Source organism: Syngnathus acus, chromosome 6 (assembly GCF_901709675.1).
Source record: "Syngnathus acus chromosome 6, fSynAcu1.2, whole genome shotgun sequence".
Taxonomy (NCBI): Eukaryota; Metazoa; Chordata; class Actinopteri; order Syngnathiformes; family Syngnathidae; genus Syngnathus; species Syngnathus acus.
Genome location: NC_051092.1, coordinates 8,218,468 through 8,237,538, shown reverse-complemented (window position 1 = coordinate 8,237,538; position 19,071 = coordinate 8,218,468). Strand labels below are relative to the sequence as shown.

Sequence of the window (19,071 nt, the reverse complement as noted above, 5' to 3'; positions counted from 1 at the left end):
AAAAATAAGAGATGATGACTAGAAGATCAGTGAGTGACACTGGCTTTAAAACAGCTGAGAATACACAAGGTCACCTTTTAAAAGCACATACCAGTGACCTCTACTGTAGACCGTAGAATGCTCAATCACTATCCAGGCAAGGCAAATCATTTTAAACTGAGTGCAACTCGAACACTAACATTCAATGGTCTCTCTTCACGTAAATGATGACTCAGAAAAACCAGGTCCATGTGGTGTGGAATGACTATGAAGAATGTAAATGCTGAAGTATTCCAGTTCATTTAGTAATCGAATCACTTTTTTTGCTACATGATGTCATAGCAGCAGAAAAATAAAGCACAGTAGCTGAGGTGACTGTCTGTATACGGGCAATGACTGAGCCCTAAATTAAACATCAGACTGCTGACTCAGCCAATAGAGCAAAGAAAAACATTTCCATGACGGCGAGTCAGTGAGAACCCACACATACTCTCTCATCAGATGTCGCTGCGGTCAGAAATTTGTGATAGCCAACAAATAGAACCTTTTCAGCGATTCCTTTTATGGAGCATGTTTTTTTTTCCTTTCTGTGAGCCAAATCACCACAAAGTGACAAGCACATATTGGATTATATGCAACAGCATTATAAAATCCCAAAACTAATGAATATGATGTGAAGCAGTGAAATGAGATCATCAAAGCTGAATGTTTGTCGACAATATTAGCAATTGGGAAAAGGATATGATAAAGGTTTGTTTGCTCCCATGTTCAATCCGAAGTTGAGGGGGATTTCATTATATACCATTGCGATAAACCAACAGCAGAAAACATACATTTGTCAGCAAACAAGGACATGTATGCCAATGTACAAGGGAACCACCAACAAATCCATCATGTAGGACCACCAAACAGTAATAATAGGTACACCATATTGTAAAACACAAGGCAGAACCAAATTAAACCTGTATTACATTTCTTTTAAGCTATTGCAGTGTACGTTTCCAAAAATGGTGTACTGTCCAATATGTGAATAATCAAGCATCTCAAGCTAAGCATTGTGCATGTCTTCAAATGGGAGATAATTGCATAAAACTCACTCAGAAATGTTAAATCTTAATGAGATACTATGTTTGCCCTGCATATCATTACAAAACCATCCCGAAAAAAATATTCGCAGTTTGCCACTTGTGGATTTGCATATATTGCAGCGAAAGGGGGCTCTGCAAAATTTTGATGCAGGGGGCAGAATACAAATGCACATGCGCCTCAGTTTTCAGATTTTCAATTGCCTAATATTTTTTCAAAATCATGTATCATTTCCATTCCACTGCACAATTACAAGTTACTTTTAGTTGGTAAATTCTCAATTTAAAAAGTAATAAATAAAACAGAGAGGTTGGGAGGTGGCAAAAGTTGAAAATGTTTTCAAGGCATGTACTGTATACATGTACGACGGGCAGTCGTGTCATGTGATAAAACAATGATGAGATTGTGCTGCTCAACTTGCCTCACTTGGCTTTGCCTACCAGAAGTAGCCGACAGTGACCTAAATTGTGAAAAGTAGAGTGTTTTTTTTTTTTTTTTCAAATTGCTTCATTGCACAGAGTTCCAGAGTCCTCTGGAATATGATCTACATTTCAGTCATCACAATACCATGGTCAGCAAAGTTTTTAGTGAGCAACAGTTTTCGGTGTTGAGCAAAACATGAAACCCATTATTACTTCATGGTTAAAATTTAGCTTGGTTTAAGAGTATCCTTAAAGTTTAATGCTGAGCATGACCAGATAGACTGAGACTAGGCTTTAAGCAATGACAACAAACCAAGAGCCCTGCCCGGGTTTGGCTGCTAGGACCGGAGAGCCACCATGTTTGAACACTGTACAGTCAACAGGAATGCCCTGCGTCATAGACCCCCTTGCCCTCAATTTTAGTCACTCTGAATCAGCGCAGGCCGTATAAACATTGATCATTTGAAATTAATTTGTTCATTCATACGTGAAACAACATTACAATACGTGCACACGTGCAATGAAACCGATGCATTGTCATGACAAAAAAAAGGTGTGCTGTTTGTGAGGGGGGAAAAGGGCTAAGCGGAGGAAATCCTGTCAACAATGGTTGAGCAAACATTGCTCGTGGGATCACGCAGATGAAGAAAAGCTTCCCACCAATCCTGGGGCAGTGTGATCAGTTACAAGGCCGCGTCAGAGTGGGAATACACTGGGTGAAACATTTATACTAAGGTCTCAGTATAATGCAGTGCAACATACACCAATGTAAGCACATTTACATCTGTCATTTTGAGCCTTATCATTTAAAAATATTTTTCGAACAAAGGTCTCAGTATAATGCAGTGCAACGTGCACAAATGTAAACACATTTACGCTTTATCATTTAAAAATATTTTTCAAACAGCCCTTAAATTGGATCTTTCTTGCCAGTCAGTTAATGGGCAGTCAAGATATGTCATTGAGATCACCCTGCATTTGGTAATTGAGTTGAAACATCTCCAATATTGTCCACACACATTTGGTATTATTGCTGCCAAAGCAACTGCTTCCACACTGATCCCTGCTGTGTGACCGTGAGTGTGACCTAGACTGCTCACTGAGCCCGACAAGATCTTTGCAACCTTCACCAAAAAATATCATCCAGAACAAATCTGGTGGTATTTCTCTTTGATATGTTTTAATCCTGATCTTCTGCAACACAAAAAGTCCGAATTCTCAAATTCAGTGATATTCATTTTAAAAAGGAAAAATGTGTAAAGTTTACACACAAAGAGGCCTTGTCTCAATACAAATGTCTCATTATTCATTGTGTAGGACATGAGACTGTTGTTAGTTGCTGGTAGTAGCTACAGGCTATGGCTTCATGTTTCTGGATGATTTTCTAAATTAGTTTACAGTATCGTGTCATAATGTACAAATGAAAAAACAATTCTTGCAGCTGTCTAGAAGTGCATTGTCTATCTTGGACTTAATTTAGCCAAATAAATTTGCAAAATCTCTCACTATAATGCAATATGATACGCAACAAAAATAATAACATACATTAAGAACTTCATCGAAGTGTAAGTTCTTCAACTTTTACAGAAATGTACTTTTTGCAATTGCCCACATTTGTGTTAGTCTCAGCATTTGACTTGATCTCTGGAATCATGTCAATTGGCATCCTTCCCTAGGAGCTGGCGACATGTGGAGCACGAGAGTGCTGGATTATAGTTCAATATAGTTCGCTCACCAAGGAATAACTCATTCTAAAGAAGGAAGTGAAACTGATGAAAAATACACCATTCATGCAGAAGAAAAATGCCGTTCATTGTTGGCTTGGGGCAGGTAATTTGTTGCCTTGGGAACAGACAATACCTTTGCTGCATTTGATGAAAACTAATTTGGTTTGGTCAGATTTAATCAAATCGTGTATCACTAATTATGCTATTCCGTGTTTGTGACTCAATTCCCTAGTGTTTACCTTGTTTTCTATTTGTGTATTCTGACGACCACAATAAACAAACACAACATGTTCATGCAGGGGGATGAAGTCTTGGGCATCCAGGGCACAATGGTAGCCATCAAAGTGTGATTTTATCAAGAGCAGTGATCTAAATATCATTCAGTCTTTTTTCTTATCAAACTGGCAACCAGAATAAGGCTCAATCTGATATTACAGCGTTGCCTAATTTGATATGTAATCAAATAAGCGTAACCCGGATGCAGATCTGTACCTAACAGCTGTTTGGTGCACTTGGGGCAACTATAAACATCTGCTGGTGTTGGGTGACCAGTATGCTTGCATGGAAAATTATCCTAATTGGCTTCTATGAAATTATTCTCCTTGACCCATTCTCTTTGTATTCTAATTAAAACACACACATCAGTGATTTTGTTGTTAGTGTGTACTAAACTGACATGGTGGACTGGAAAGACAGGAGTCCCCAAAATACATTAACAGTTAAGCAACAGAGTTTTTATTTGCACGTTATAGCATCTCACTTAAAACTGATTTCTATGTGTTGGCATGAGGGACTTTGGAATTAGTTAACCTGATAAATTATAATGTTTTTTATTTGTTTTCTTAACAATAAATTATCAAAATCTGAACATTACAGGAAACGTCGCAAGTAGATGAAATAAATATTACAAACATGTTTAAACCAAAATAAAATGTTTACAGTTATGGTACATCTACAGATTGTGACAGTGTACAGACAATTAGAACTGACAAATGTGTGTGTGTGTGTGTGTGCGCGTGGGTGTATGCAAATTAACAGTTTGAAATATCCCTCAATCACCAACAGAAGCTCAATTTGATTCTTTCATCGCAAAGCCCGGTGACTGCCAATGTCAACAAAGGAGACCTTGCACCTATTATACTAACACTTGGTACAGATTAATGAGGCAGAGGGCAGACTTTGTCACGCAAGTGTGTCTGTTTTATCTTTAATTATCCTTCTGCATATTTCATCAGGCTAAAGCCATGCGCTGCGGTTCCTCTAGGTTGGCACGGAATCTTTCAAGAAATCGGGACGCAAGTTCGTCATCCACAAGCCGCCCGTCACTTGACAACGTGACGCTCATCAGTTGTTGGGTACGCACGGTATGGTTTTCCTCACACAATCTTAATTCAGCCCTGGAGGTTCCGATGGCCAGGATGCAAGCCTGTGGAGGGTTGATCACAGCGCTGAAGCCAGTAATGCCAAACATCCCCAGGTTGGAAATACTGAGGAAATTGTGGATAGGGAGAAATACGAAACACAGTTAATACACACGTAAAAAAAAAAGCTGAATTTTTTATTGACTTGTTTTCTTCACGAATTGGCTTTCCCAAAAGCGCTATGACGTTCACAACTCCACCGGCCTTAATGAGAGTATTGGCCCGAGGATGCATGCAAATCACAAGATGCATCTCCATAGGTATCCATTGCTCCCGGCTGACATAGAAACCCCTTTTATGAGCAAATGACACCATGAATTCGGACACCATGCGGGGCAGTCCTCTCCAAATTTTCTGCAAATGATGAGATGATGGCCCATGTCTTCCAATGCAATATTTGGTTCAAACTCGAGAGTTTCTCATATGATGACAAGTAGAAGAAAAACATTGGAACACGTATGTCTTTGTTTTACCTGAAAGAACCTCCCTGGTACTCTTCAGGTAACAATTTTCCGTCTCGAGCCTTCTGGGCCAGTGCCTACGAAGCATACGTTAGCCGTTTTTAGACCATTGGATTTTACACGAGAAATCAATTTATCAGACAGTGGTATTGGAGGTGTGTCACAAAGTACACAGTAGTCACCTAATTAAAACAATAAATGAAATAATAAACATGTAAAAACGTAATCAAAATCATAAACAATATGGGTGAAGACTGAATAACTAAAGATAGAATATTGCTTCAGAACAACCAAATGTTATTGAATGACTACCTAATGAACCATAATACAAAACATGTTTTAAATCGGAAACACGATTGTGGTGTTCAAAAACAACAAGAACAGTCTGTTTTAAATAGCAGGCTTAGAGACAAATGAAAACCATCAGCTTGTGTCTTGCTAAAATGAGGAAATGAAACTGACATGAGCCAGAGAAGAAGATGAGGCATCTGGCAAACAAAACAAACATTATTGTGGCCAGGGTTTTATACCAAAGCGTGACAGAATGGAGTGGAGTAACCTTGGAGAAAGCACAATACACGAAAGAATGTGATTATCTCTAACCAAGAATATGTGCAAAAAATGTTCTTTGTTTTCTTTTTGGAGAAGATTTCAAGACTTGACATTGGTATGGACAAATATTATAGCCGGCACTGAAACTATATTCAGTATGAGCATGGACCCGGACAGTTTTATTGGTCAACTGTGATGTTGTTTGGTAATTTCATTGGTCACATTTGAAAAGAGTATCTGTTAACCTATAGGTGACATAAAGCCCTTTCGCAAAAATCCATTAAATAACAATGTTACATTTACAGAGTTTAAAACATGGAAGAAAGGTAGCGACTTATAGTCAAGAAATTACCGTATTCAAAATGTTAACGGATCAATGTTCTTACTGCTGTGGTTTCCTCCTACATTCTAATAACCAGCACGGTAGGCCAATTGACTGCTCCAAATTGTCTGTAGGTCTGATTGTGAGTGCGAATGGTTGTCTTTATGTGCTCTACAACTGGTGGCCAGTTCAAGGGGTAGTCTGTCTTTGGCTCAAAGCCGACTGGGGTAGGCTCAACCACTCCATGGCCTTGAAATGGATACACAGAATTAATATGGATGCATGGATGGATGTTTAACAGCTGAGTATTGTTTGTGTTCATACATTTCGGACGAGGTGGTTGCTTATGACTAAGATAAAGTACTTTTCTATTATTTATTTGGTTTCCAGCTGTGCGCAAAGAAGACTAGACAGGCAAAAAATAAATACAATAAAAAATTCAACAAAACATTCTAAACAAATAAAAATGGACAGTTGGAATGGCATTTTCACATGGCAATCCTATGAAATCACAAATAATTATGCATCTTGTGGCAGATGTAAAAAAACACATCTTTACGCTCTTACTGACTGCCAACAAGTGAGACAACAAAGCAACAAAGACAAAAAACAAACATAGACCTGTCCCTTAATGCAGGCCTGCTGGTGAGAGGCCTTGTCCGAAAGTCCGCCACACAATAACGCTACAATGATGGTCGGTAACAGAGCAGTGATTGAGATTCAGAAATTTACCTTTGCATTAGTGGAAATCTCCTGAACTCCTTTGTTTGCAGCATCTCTGATGATAGGGGTAATGAGGCCTTTGTCAGTGGCAACAGCAATTGAAATGTGAATAGAGTCAAGAGGCCGTGGTCCGTTATCTGACCATGTCACGTTCACATCTGGTAGCTCCTATCGTCACAAAGGAACGGGGCAGTGTCACAACAATGGCAATTAAATGTGTCACTTCATCCAAATTTGGCTGCAATTGAACATGGAAAGACCTACAGAGTACAGTCGACCCACACATACTCAGGGTAATTCATATAATTGTTGGAAGTGACAAAAAATAAGTTAATTTGACCCATCCATCTTCTGAGCTGCTCATCCTCACGAGGGTGACTGGCGTGCTGGAGCCTAAACCAGCTGACTTTCGGGCAGTAGCCGGGGGGCCCTGAACTGGTTGCCAGCCAATTGGAGAGCACACGTACTAGACGGACAACCATTCGTACTGCACCGACGGGCAATTTGGAGTGCTTAATCGTCCTACCATGCATGTCTTTATTCTTAGAATTAATCGGCCGATTAGTTGGAAATGGCTTTTGTTCTTTCAAATAAATATCAGCATATGGGGCAGCTAATCGTCACCAAATATAGTGTTTGTTTGAGCCACACTATACATGCGTAAGCAGGCTCAACACCCTACAAAAGACAAGGTTGGGAGATGAACAGTGTTAAGAAGTCAATTCAATGAGCAATACTTACTTTAAGTGTAACAGCAGCTGCCTTAATGATGAAATCATTAACAGAAACTTTGATCTGATCTGTAAAAACAAAGAAACAACAGACTCTGAGTCATTTCAATGTGACACAATAATAGCCTGACAGCTGGTGAGGGGCTGCCCAAGTAAGCTTCATGGGTACGATTCTGGTTGGCTGATGTGTTCAAGAAACTGACAAAAGGCGCGATTGTCAAAAACACGCAAAGTAAACACAAATACAACACAACTCTTGCATTAAACGAAGATCCTAATCAATCAAAACTGCTGCCCATGTGCGACTCTGGTAGGCAAGGATCTGCCCCGCATTTGCAGCCACTGGAGTCCATGAGTACAGTCACCGATTATGAATGCTGTGTGCAGCATGATTACTGAACTAACCGTGAAATTGCACGATCCTGAACAAAGACAGTCCGCGATAACAACCGGAGAGAGAATCCCTCAGTAAACACAGAACACTTGTTACGGGTCCAGAATGGCCATTCCATCTGCCCATTGATAGAGAACCAAAGATAGATTATTTTTTCAAGAGCAGGTTATGTCAAAGGAAACTGACAACTGCTCAAATGTGTAAATCACTAGAGATTTTATTTTAAGAGGATATAGCGACTGTAACAGACAAATGTTTTCTGTTTGAAAATCGTCACATGCTTGGAAAGAAAGGACTTCATTCATTCACCAGCCGTTCAGAAAAAATATGTTGTTTAACCTTATTCATATATTTTTATGAAGTTTCTGGGACTCCCCATGTTTTTTTGAGTATGTATATACTACATATTAATTTGCAGTACTGTGTACTGCGCGCCAAAATATCGAAACCCTTTTTATTACATATAAAAACAATCTAATCCAATAATCCTGATAAAATTGTGTTTCGTCTCTACCGCTACTAGTGGCACTTATCTTTGGGAGATGTATGTCAGAATATGTGATTATTTAACATTCTTTGGCCCTTGGGATTCTTTGCTTTTATTTAAAAAAAAAAAAAAAAGTCATCAAGTTTTATGTTGATGTTGATTAATAGCTCTTTTTCATGTTATGATATTTAAAAAACGGTTTCCAAAACAGCCAAATCAATTTCAATCAGTCTGACAAGCACCTTTCATTTTTGTCTTTGGCAGAATACATTTATGTGGTGTGTGGAATGAGAGTTCATGTGTCAATGTTTTCGAGCTAGTGCTACAGACTGCTTCTTTGTCAAATGAGTGGTCACATGAAACCTTTGAAATTCTCATTTTCAAGGACAATAATTGATAATTATAATAACATTGTCAACTAAAGCTAAAACAGGATAATACATAGAGGCGATAAGTGTAATGACAAGTACACATTTTTTTTTTTTTTTTACCTTTGGCTAAGTCTTTACGAAGCTTCATTACTGCAGCCATGTCACAGTCAACAGAGGCGTAAGAATGGGGGATGGTGGTTTTGGACTGTGTTAGCCTTTGAGCAATCACACGGCGGACATTTGAGGCTGGAACCTCTGTGAAAGTGCCCTGAGGAATAAGATTGTAGACGTCAAGCTGCAGTCAATTATTGTGGGGAAAATAGCACTTTGAGAGAGCGTCAACAGGGAAATCAGGCGACAAGAACCAGAACGCTGAGCAGTCTAATGCTGACATAATCCAACTGTCATCAATCAGAAAATGGACCATGTTAGCAAAGTAATTGACAACTCTGTTACAGTAAATTGATGCTAGGTCTGAACAGTCATTGACTTTGGATACTTGCAGGCCCATTACATTTCATAGAAAGATCATGTTAAAGAGCGTTACATGGTGAAATAAAATAGCTAAATGGGTTCTGAAACCAAATCATACGCATATCCTCACAGTGTCAATTATTTTGGTAACAGATGTTCATGTGTGCACTAACTGTTCATTACATTTCCATTTTTGTTGAATGGAAACTAACGACTTGCTGCGAAACACTTCTGGATTCAAACAGCCTTCTGAAATGCAATTTGTGCATAAGCCAGCATCTGTATCCTAAACTTGTGAAATCAATCCATAAACTGAATGACCCACATACGTACAACCAGAAAGAAGCGTGACGTACTATGATCAACATAGATGTACTGTTGACCTTCAGTGGGAGATGTATGTCTTAAACACATGTTGTAATTTAAAACCCACCGGTGCGCCTGGCTTTCCTGGTACAGAAAGAGGAGGTATGTTGGGTCTGCTGCCTGATGGTGGTGGAATAGCTGATGCGATTTTGGCAGAACTCAGAGAAGGTGGAGCAGTCACGGGTGTTGTTTTTGGCTCGGGAGACGTCTTCAAAATATTTAATGCATCTCTATTGGAGCCAAAATAGACCAAAAAGATTAGGCATGGAAACTGCAGATTCACCATTCAAGCTTCACTGCACACAATTCGCTGTTTGAGAAATGCCAGTCTACATCCAGCAAGGCACTGACCCCACTGCCGCCAGTTCAGAAGTGCAGCATTGTTTGTGAACACTCCTTTATTAATGTAATTACGGTTTATTAGGGAATACATGAAATGACAGATTCTGCGCTTCAGGTAGACGTGGTGGACGTCATCGTATTTCATTCAGTTATAGTCCGCACCAAAAGTATTGGAACAGCTAGGTCAATTCCTTTCATCCCGCTCAACACTGAAGACATTTGGGTTTCATTTAGATGTATTAAAAAACTACAACTGCATTCAGCCTGCGACCCATTGACTCCACTAGATTGTTTTAGTCCAAGATCTTTCAATTATTTTTTGTTTCGGAGTGTTCCTCCCTTCACTCATATACTTGTTTGGAATAGTGTGAATAAAGACAATTTATTGACAAAGTAAAGACAATTTTTCTACTCATACTTACTCTTTAGTGATTAATCCTCTTGGTCCAGTAGGTGTGACCAGTTTTGGATCAACACCATGAGTGTCCAGGATGTGTCTTGCTGCTGGGCTTAGTCGTAACCTGAAGGAAAATGAACCAAGAAGATAAGAATAAAAGATTTTTTTCATGGCCTTCGGTCATGTCAAATTTGACCTTTAATTCTCTTATAGACAATTGCTACCAGATAAGATAACTGCACTCCTGCAAATCGAAATGTAAACCATCTAAGTTTTGTTTGTATACAATCCACTTTAAACCAAGTTTATGCAGACTTTTCAAATCTCAATGTCAACTGGCCATTGCAAAATGTTTGCAAAACAAGCACATACAGTTTGCCCTGTGGCAGGTCCTGCACTTTCCCTACTGTCTCTACTGTATAAACAAGGGTGGATGGGATTTCTGAAATTCAGGATGTCTAAGTATATCTGTAGAAAATGTATACTGTATTATGACGGGGAAAAGGTAATTGCCAGCTGTAATAACTAATAAGGCAGATAATTATTTCGGTGATGTGATAAAACCACAAGACATTACCTCTCAAAAAGATTACTATACTGTAGTATTTGTATTTACTTGAAAACAATAAAAATTATGTTGGAAAGTGTTGGCTACACAGATAATCTAGAGATTTTATTTATTTATTTATGGCCAAAATGCCATTTCAGTATCTGCATTGCGGTACTTACTTTATGAAGGTACACGCTTAAAGCAGCTGGGTTGAAAATTGGACCAACCCAGGGAGTTAATTTGACCCAACTTTGGGTGTTTTGCAAAAAAAAAAAAAAATGTTTTCGATTGTTATGTAGAAAATAAATGGGTTGTGCAAAAACGGTCAAATTTTTAACCCATATTGGGTTGTTTTTAATCCATAATTTTTTATGTTGTGTATCGTATCAAAGTCAAAATTTTGTATTATGACAACACACTTACGATCCTGCTGGGACTGCTTTTGGTGGAGAAGATGGCAAAGGGGGAGCAACGGTGGGCACAGCTTCATGTAAAGCAGGTGGAGGTGCAGATGGAGGGGGAATCTCAACTTGCATCCAGTCCTGTCCCTCCTCCACCATAAGAGCAATAGGAGTTCCCAGGCGCACATTGCGACTTCCTTCCTCGATCTGAAATGCGGGAGAAATGTCTATTTCAATTGAGTGGTAGCACAGTAACAAAATGATGTGCTGTGTTGTGGCACAATGTAATTAAACCGTGCTGAGATGGAATACTATGACTAGGTTGTTGTGTAGTGTAATGAGCTACTTTTTATGATTGCTGTCACCACTGATTCAAGATTCCTGTTAAGAGCTAATCTAGATACACTGTGTGCCTTTTACTACTTTCGCCACAGTCTACTGGACATTGCCAATCAATCATTACTGGCTCAGTCTGTAAATGAAAGGCCATGCTCTGGCTACACTTGATCAGTTTTCAAAAGGTATCCATTTCGTGAGCCGTCTCTTGGAGTGAGTCATTACAGCATGAAGTAAATTTGCAAAGAGTGTGGAACAAATGAGTCCAAGTAAGGTCTGCTTTCTAAAGACTTAAGAGTGGTGTTAAATTAGTCATGCATGTTGAAAATGTCTATTTGTTGTTTGCTATGATAAACCCCCTCTGCTGACTAAGTAATTACAGCGGACAGTGAATGAAAAAGATAGCAGTCAATGCAGACACAACACACTCTTGAAGCATCCGCTTCATAAAACAATAAAAAATGACAAACTTTAGGCAGATCGTTACTTTGCTACTTGCAATTCAGAGATGAGCCACAAAAGTAAAGTTTGATGAACTGATGAGACCAAGATTAACCTCTACCATATTGCTGGAAAGGCAAAAGTATGCAGAAAGGAAGGATCCAAAACAGACAAGCTCATCTGTGAAGCATGGTGGAGGGAATGTCATGGCTGCATCAGGAACGGGCTCACTATTCTTAATTGAGGAGGTAACTAATGGTGGTAGAACCAGAATGAAATCTGAAGTCAATAAAACAATTTTGTCTTGAAGAGAAATGCACACAAACTAATCAGGAAATGCTTGATCATGCAGCAAGGCTGCCAACTTGACAAAGGACCTCATCAGTCAAGCTAATCTCATCAACAGTTGACAAGTATGGTCATAGCAGTGACACACTGCCATGTACAGTTCAAGTGAAGCTTTGTATTTTGATGTCATTACAAACCCCTGTGATTTATTGTACCCACAACAGATTCAAGATTAAAAACCTTGGGTCATGGCAGAGCAATGCAGTAACAGTATGATACGATTTAGTAATATGTTGCCACAGCACAAATGATCCACCTAGCCCAACCCAGGATCCCAAGAGCCACAGTCAGATATTCGTTACCCATAACCATTTTTGGAGCATGCCCATGATCATTTTCATTAGCATTTGGTCAAATGTAGGTAACTATGGTATGGTTGTCAATATAATGAAAAACACAAAACAAGCAAAGAAAAAACAAAACCCAACAATTTCACAAAACCACAGCAACAGAAATATAGTTAACACATTGTATGGTTCAGCAAAAAATAGAGCTAATTAAAGCTAAATGAATGAATAAACTAATTCATGAACGAATGAGCGCTTCGAGTTGATGGATTTCTTCTCAACTATTCACATCACATTTTTAGCTAAGGGGGTTTATACAAGCCACCTTTCTCTGCCTGCCTCAGCTCTCTAGACCCTACCCCCAATTCTTCAGTGGTTGCTATGGAAACTACCATCCCCACTGTAGCAAAGAAAGATGGGTGTAAGGGAATGTGGAAAGGGGAAAGAATAGCATGAAACCAATGGTTTCAATTAGCCTGTTGTGAACCTTTTTTAATCAACACACGGTAGCAGTTTACAGAGTCATAATGACATAAGCTGCAAACATTTATATTCTCATCAGCTCAGGCACGTTCTGTCACTTGGAAAAAAGATCTGTCTTCAGTGTGTGATAAGCAATAATCCATCCTTTAACATACACGAGATTAAAATAGGGAAACAAGGTGGTCAAATTATATTTGAATAAAAGCACATATTTTAGGTTGGAGTACGAAGGTCAATAAGACTACTAATTGCTCCATCTTTGGAAAGCTATTAAAATTCAAACACAAGACAACGAGGAATGGATGGGTTGAGTAGAAATGTCTGCCACAAAAGAAAATAGTTTTACGTATGTACTGTCACTGTGCACGGAAAGGTTAATGAAAATGCCACAAAAGAACACACTTTTTGGACAGGATTATAAACAACAAATTATCTTGTCTCAGCAAAGAGAAAATATCTACAGCTTTGTGGTAAACAAGATGGTATGTTTGATTTTGGCATTTATTTCTCACCAGGATCTTTGCCAAGACACCGTCATCGTTAGATTCCATAGTAACGACAGCTTTATCAGTCTCAATTTCACAAAGGGCATCGCCTGCTGCCACCGCCTCACCTGCAATGATAAAACATGCACATGTTGCACACTGGATTCCATTAGCACTGACAAGCTATGGTAGAGGAAAAAAAGATAGGAGCCACGTGTAAAATGTGACTACCGTATTTTCCGGACTATAAGCCGCTACGTTTTGCACAAGCTTTGAACCCTGCGCCTTGTAGTTCAGTGCGGCGTATCTATGGATTTTTGTGATGTCTAATACACATATACACTCGTTAGTAAAACGTTTGTGGACGGCTGATGTGTGGCACCGCTTTGCTGGGAGGAGGGATATGTGACCGCCACACAATTGACACAAACAAGAGACAGAATGAGATCAAGACGGACATTACTGGAGAAAGGAAGCTTTTGTACACAAACCCTCATTAGGGGGGCACAAAAGAAATGCACATAATGCCACTTTTAAGTTAAAGGCAGTGGATTTGGCTCTTAAAGGAAATAGAGCTGCTGTCGAAGTTTCCTCTGGCCACTAGAGGCCACTGGGCTATTGTTGATGACATCTTGTTGCGTCACCCTTTTCAGTAATTCTTTTCCGGGTCATGTCTTCTCCGAAGCTTTACGTGTAACTCATCGCATTGCCAACTTTACCCCTGTAAGTGGTCCCATTTTATTTTTTATTACTTGTGTGTTGCTAGTGTTCACTGCACATTACGTGTATTATTATGGTTGTCGCTGAGATTTATACATGAATTTATTTATATAAGACACTTGTTGAAAATCCCCGGCTTTCTCTGTCGTTACCAATACTTAATACACGAAGGGCCAGAAGTGTTGTCAATCACAATTTCTCTTCTCTATGACATGCATATGTACATCTTTATGCACATTACAGAAGCAAATGGCAATGCAGCTAAGGAGTCAACTAGAACTCAGTTGCCTCATGATAAATGAGGGTCCTTCTGTCGTGCCTGGATGAGTCGCTAAGCAATAATGAATAGTGACTTCTGGGTTTCCATAAACCAATTAATCACCAAGGCTGATAAATGCAACAATGCATGAGCTCATGATTCACACAGAGTGATGTGTTGTCATAGAGAATGATGATTAGTGCCATGCTGCTGCTGACCAGTGGTTGCAAATGTAAATATTACCACAGTTTGGGGTTTTGGCCCTCCTGTGGCACTGACAACTGACTGAAAAGCAATATTAAAATTTGGGATTGTGGTAATATAATTGCCTTAGAAGGGAGGTTTGTGATCAAAGATATCTATTTGGCACTTGTTGTAACTCCTTTTTACCTTCTTTCTTCAGCCATTTGACAATGTTTCCCTCTTCCATGGTTGGTGAGAGAGCTGGCATTTGTACATTGAGAGGAGCAACACCTACCAAACAGAAAGATTATCACAGTCACAGCATTATTTAGACAGAATTTGAACAGGTTATTGAAGCTAATGCAGAAATAGACTTTAAAACTATGGAATAGGCTTTAAAACTTTGAACCAAGGTTGTCTAGAACCTGATACAGTGGACACCTGCATAAGCGCAGTTTGGCACATGTGGATAGATTTTTTTCAATAATTTTCTAAATATGGGTAGTTCGCATTTACTGGTGGTTAATCCCAGTTTTTTCCAAGACATTTTTGTGTTGAAAAAGAAATCCCAATGCTTTTACAACGGGTGTCAATTATACAGACTGGCCCAGTCCCTATCCTCCGTGAATAGCAGTAGTCCACTATATATGTATAAAAAAAAGAAAAAAACAAATGAGTAGATGCTACAGGGAAGCTTCAAGATTTTTTGACAATTGGTAAAGACTGCATCAAAACATAGTAAGTCAATGCGGTACTGCAGTAACATTCATGACACAACTTTGGAGTGTAGCTGACAGTATTGTGCCGGGCATAAGGTTTGCCCAATGTCACAGAAAGACCAACCAACTGAGCAGTAGCAGGATTCCTTGTTTGTAATGGAACACCCCTTCTGTTTTTGTGCGCTCTCAGTGCTTGTGAATGGCACAATCCTAAAAAGAAATTTTGATACACACTGGAATTTCTACATTCAACTGCCCCAAAGATAATATGATTGGGAATTGAACACAACATTATGTGCTAACATACATTGAAAATTGTGCTGGAACAATGTATTTTAGATTGGAAACTTGAAGAATAACTTCTTCTTTACTACCATTATTCTAATCATTTATTATTTTCCAAATAAAGTAATGAATCAGATTAAAAAGCATTATAGCCATACTTCTAACACCATAACATAAAACAAGACATTAATTCATTTTTCCAAAGCAGAAAATGCACAAACATATTACGATTCAATTATTGGTTTGTATGGTTTGTTTGGTTTGGTCTGTAACATGCAGCGTGAAGGGGGAGGGCACGCTACACTACAGGCTGGTCTCTATGGCTGCAGGCTGCGAAGTACAAGCCGTGGCTGAAAGGCAGTGATCAACATTTGCCAATAATCAGTGGTCTGTAGTTCGAAGCACCACTGGTAGAAAAGTGTCATTCCAAGTTATGTGTTACATAGTAATTGTTTGTTGTCCTTCTTGTAACCAAAAAACAAAAAGCTCTGTCAATGGCAAGCCTTAACCGAACAATAGGCAGAGAAACCTCAAATGTGATTCATCTCATTGTCTACAAAAGGCAAAACAGAGGCATCTAAATCTTGTAACCGTTAACCAGTGCGAGTGTCACAGGGTTTGAGTGACGTCAGTGAGCCTGCACTGCCCAGCATTGCCATCAATGATCCATCCTTCAGTGACTCTTTCTTGTGCTTGCCTAGGAAATTGTTTGTTTCTAAACCCATCTCAACATCACAATGAGCCCAATGTTTTTCAGCGGTTACCGCTGTGACCGGATCTTAATTGGATAAAAGAGCTCTCAGTTGTAGTAAAAAAAAAAAAAAAAATGTCACATGGATATGCAGCTGAAAGATGTGCAGACATTATGTGATGCAAAATGTTCTAGAACAGACCAAAATCGTTACTGGCATATGAAAATGGGGCATGAGTGCATTAAGATGTCCAACTATTTTTTGTGAATAAGAAAATATTTATTTTAAACCTTATTTTCTTTTCTTTGTTGTACATATATTCTATTCAATAAAACGAATTAATTGTATTATTATTATTAGCACCATTAAATATTTTAAAACATGGAGTTAAAGTTTGTTTAGGACAATCATTTTCCATTGTGGGAGGCAGAGCATTACATTTAATGTGTTATTCTGCTGCCATCTGTAGGACATTCTGATACACTGCAAAGTTAGAAATGTGAGGCTCGATGGATGGAGAAAAAGCATCACTTTAATCTTCACTTGAAGTCATTTTGAAACACAGCCATTATTATTACATTTCTAGCTCCAGCTCGGTTATAAACCTCTCTTTTGTACTCGCATCAAATCTTCATCACAGAGGTTATGTTCAAAAGTTGAACGAATGTGTGCTGGAGTGACTGATCTCAGATGTTGGGAATGTGGGGAGCAGTTCTTGTACAGCACAGGTGTCAAACTGAAGGCCCGGGGGTCAGATACGGCCCACCACATCATTTTATGTGGCCTGCGAAGACAAATTGTGCATCAAATTCGTGCGTCATTCCTAGAATTGCAAATTGTCTTCACTTTTAAAAATATCTTTTTTTTTTAAATATTTGACCAGTTTTTACTAGTCTGATTTGAAAACGAGTTATTTGTCAGTTTGTTTTGTAGCTTATACTGTACATAATATGAGGTGCTCATACATTTATTTAGGTTGACAGTCATAATGGCACTCCAAAAGAAACTATGACTACAATGCGGCCTGCGAAAAAAATGAGTTTGACACCCCTGATGTACAGAGTTGTCCTTATGTGCCTTTGGCCTCAAGTCAGAGGGGAAAGGTGTCAGCTCCCCATGAACCTTAACAGCATAAGATGTATAGAAAATGGACGAATGGATGATATGAGTTGAGTTGAGTGACAGTTTTGCATAAGGATAGGTAGTTAGACATGTTACTTCACCACAGAGAAAAAGTCATCACAAACCTGAGAAGTCAATAACTGTCTTTGATTCTACTTTTGATCATTTTTCTCTTAAGCATGCAGGCTTCCCTTTTATCCCAAAGACACAGACCCAGTGGCTGGAGAATTTCAAACTGCTCAGCCTTAGCAATGGAGACATGTTCTGCTTTGATATACAATTTTATATATATACACACACACATTGCAGCAAAGTAAACTCTCGACTGGATTGTGGATATCTTAAAGCAAGACGAGTACAAGCCACAACCCGTCAACAGAAAACGTCGGAGTCAGCAAATTTCAGCAATTCGACTTGATTCTGCAGTACTATCATTAAAAAAGTGTATACCTTGTTGACATTTTTGCTGTATAACGTTGTCCTGCGTGGCTTTGTTGAACTGTCAGTTTTTGTCACAGAAGTGAGATAGTAAATCGATTATTTATATTAAGTTGTTTACAGAACTGTAGTTAATACAATTGTCAGATAACCTTATTGCGCCCCGGTCACCACTTGCCAAGCTGTCGTCTTTCACAAAACGGCACAATACATCACTCACCGAAGACCCATGGAGACTGAAAGAAATGTCTGGCATGTTCCTGTGCTGACTGCGTGCTCCACAAAAATTTGTTAAGATTAGATACTTTAAGGCCAAGTAAGATTCCTTGACGACCCAGACGCAAGGAGGCCGCCATGTTGATGCCCTCATTGGGAGAGACTTGCCTGTGCCTGATCAAAATATTTCTATTTTCAGAAAATTGAATAATGCTGTATTATGATATAGTTATAAGTATAGTAAAATACAAAGGAAAATACTTTTAAGTTGTAGTATGTGTTTGGTTTGACATTGATTACTTTGAAGACAAACGGACAGGCGTGGTTCACAAGTGGCCTTTCCGGGCTCGGGCCATAAACGTAAAGGCATGAAACCTGGAGATGTCTTGTTCGATGCGTTAGCGCGACTGCCATATTGGATGTGGCATGTTTGCAAAGAAACTAATATAAATTAATGCATATACTAAAGTGATAAACTAAGGCTAAATTGCATTAACTACTTTACCATCAGTCCCCCCCCCCCCCCGCTACATTCACACCCCTCCTCCCATAGATTGATATTACATACGTATATTTGGGAAATCTTTCAATCTAAGCATCAAACCAACATATGCATTCATCAACATATTGATGAATTTAATGATTCTATATTCCTATTGCCCAGATCCTGAAAATATGTATCTAAACAGAGACACATTGCTGTCCGACAATGAAAATCACATTTAAAAAAAGAATGCATACATAGTAATACCATATCTTCCATCCATCCACCCATTTTCTATACCGCTTGTCCTGTCCCACGGGGGCCGTGGGCGTGCTGGAGCCTATCCCACCTGATTCGGCGGGGAATA

The 19,071-nt window shown here is 39.0% G+C and overlaps 1 protein-coding gene across 1 annotated transcript; it reads right to left on the bottom strand.

The window, feature by feature from the left end:
- Nucleotides 1-3,922: 3,922 nt before the first annotated feature.
- On the bottom strand, nucleotides 3,923-18,525 carry pdhx (pyruvate dehydrogenase complex component X). The gene is made up of 11 exons (XM_037255253.1): nucleotides 18,225-18,525; nucleotides 14,956-15,039; nucleotides 13,614-13,714; nucleotides 11,229-11,413; nucleotides 10,281-10,379; nucleotides 9,584-9,746; nucleotides 8,797-8,944; nucleotides 7,435-7,493; nucleotides 6,703-6,861; nucleotides 5,109-5,173; nucleotides 3,923-4,701 (listed from the first exon to the last, which is right to left on the bottom strand). The coding sequence occupies exons 1-11, from the start codon at nucleotides 18,358-18,360 to the stop codon at nucleotides 4,446-4,448; spliced, it is 1,455 nt and encodes a 484-aa protein (XP_037111148.1). The 5' UTR covers nucleotides 18,361-18,525; the 3' UTR covers nucleotides 3,923-4,445.
- Nucleotides 18,526-19,071: the final 546 nt, after the last annotated feature.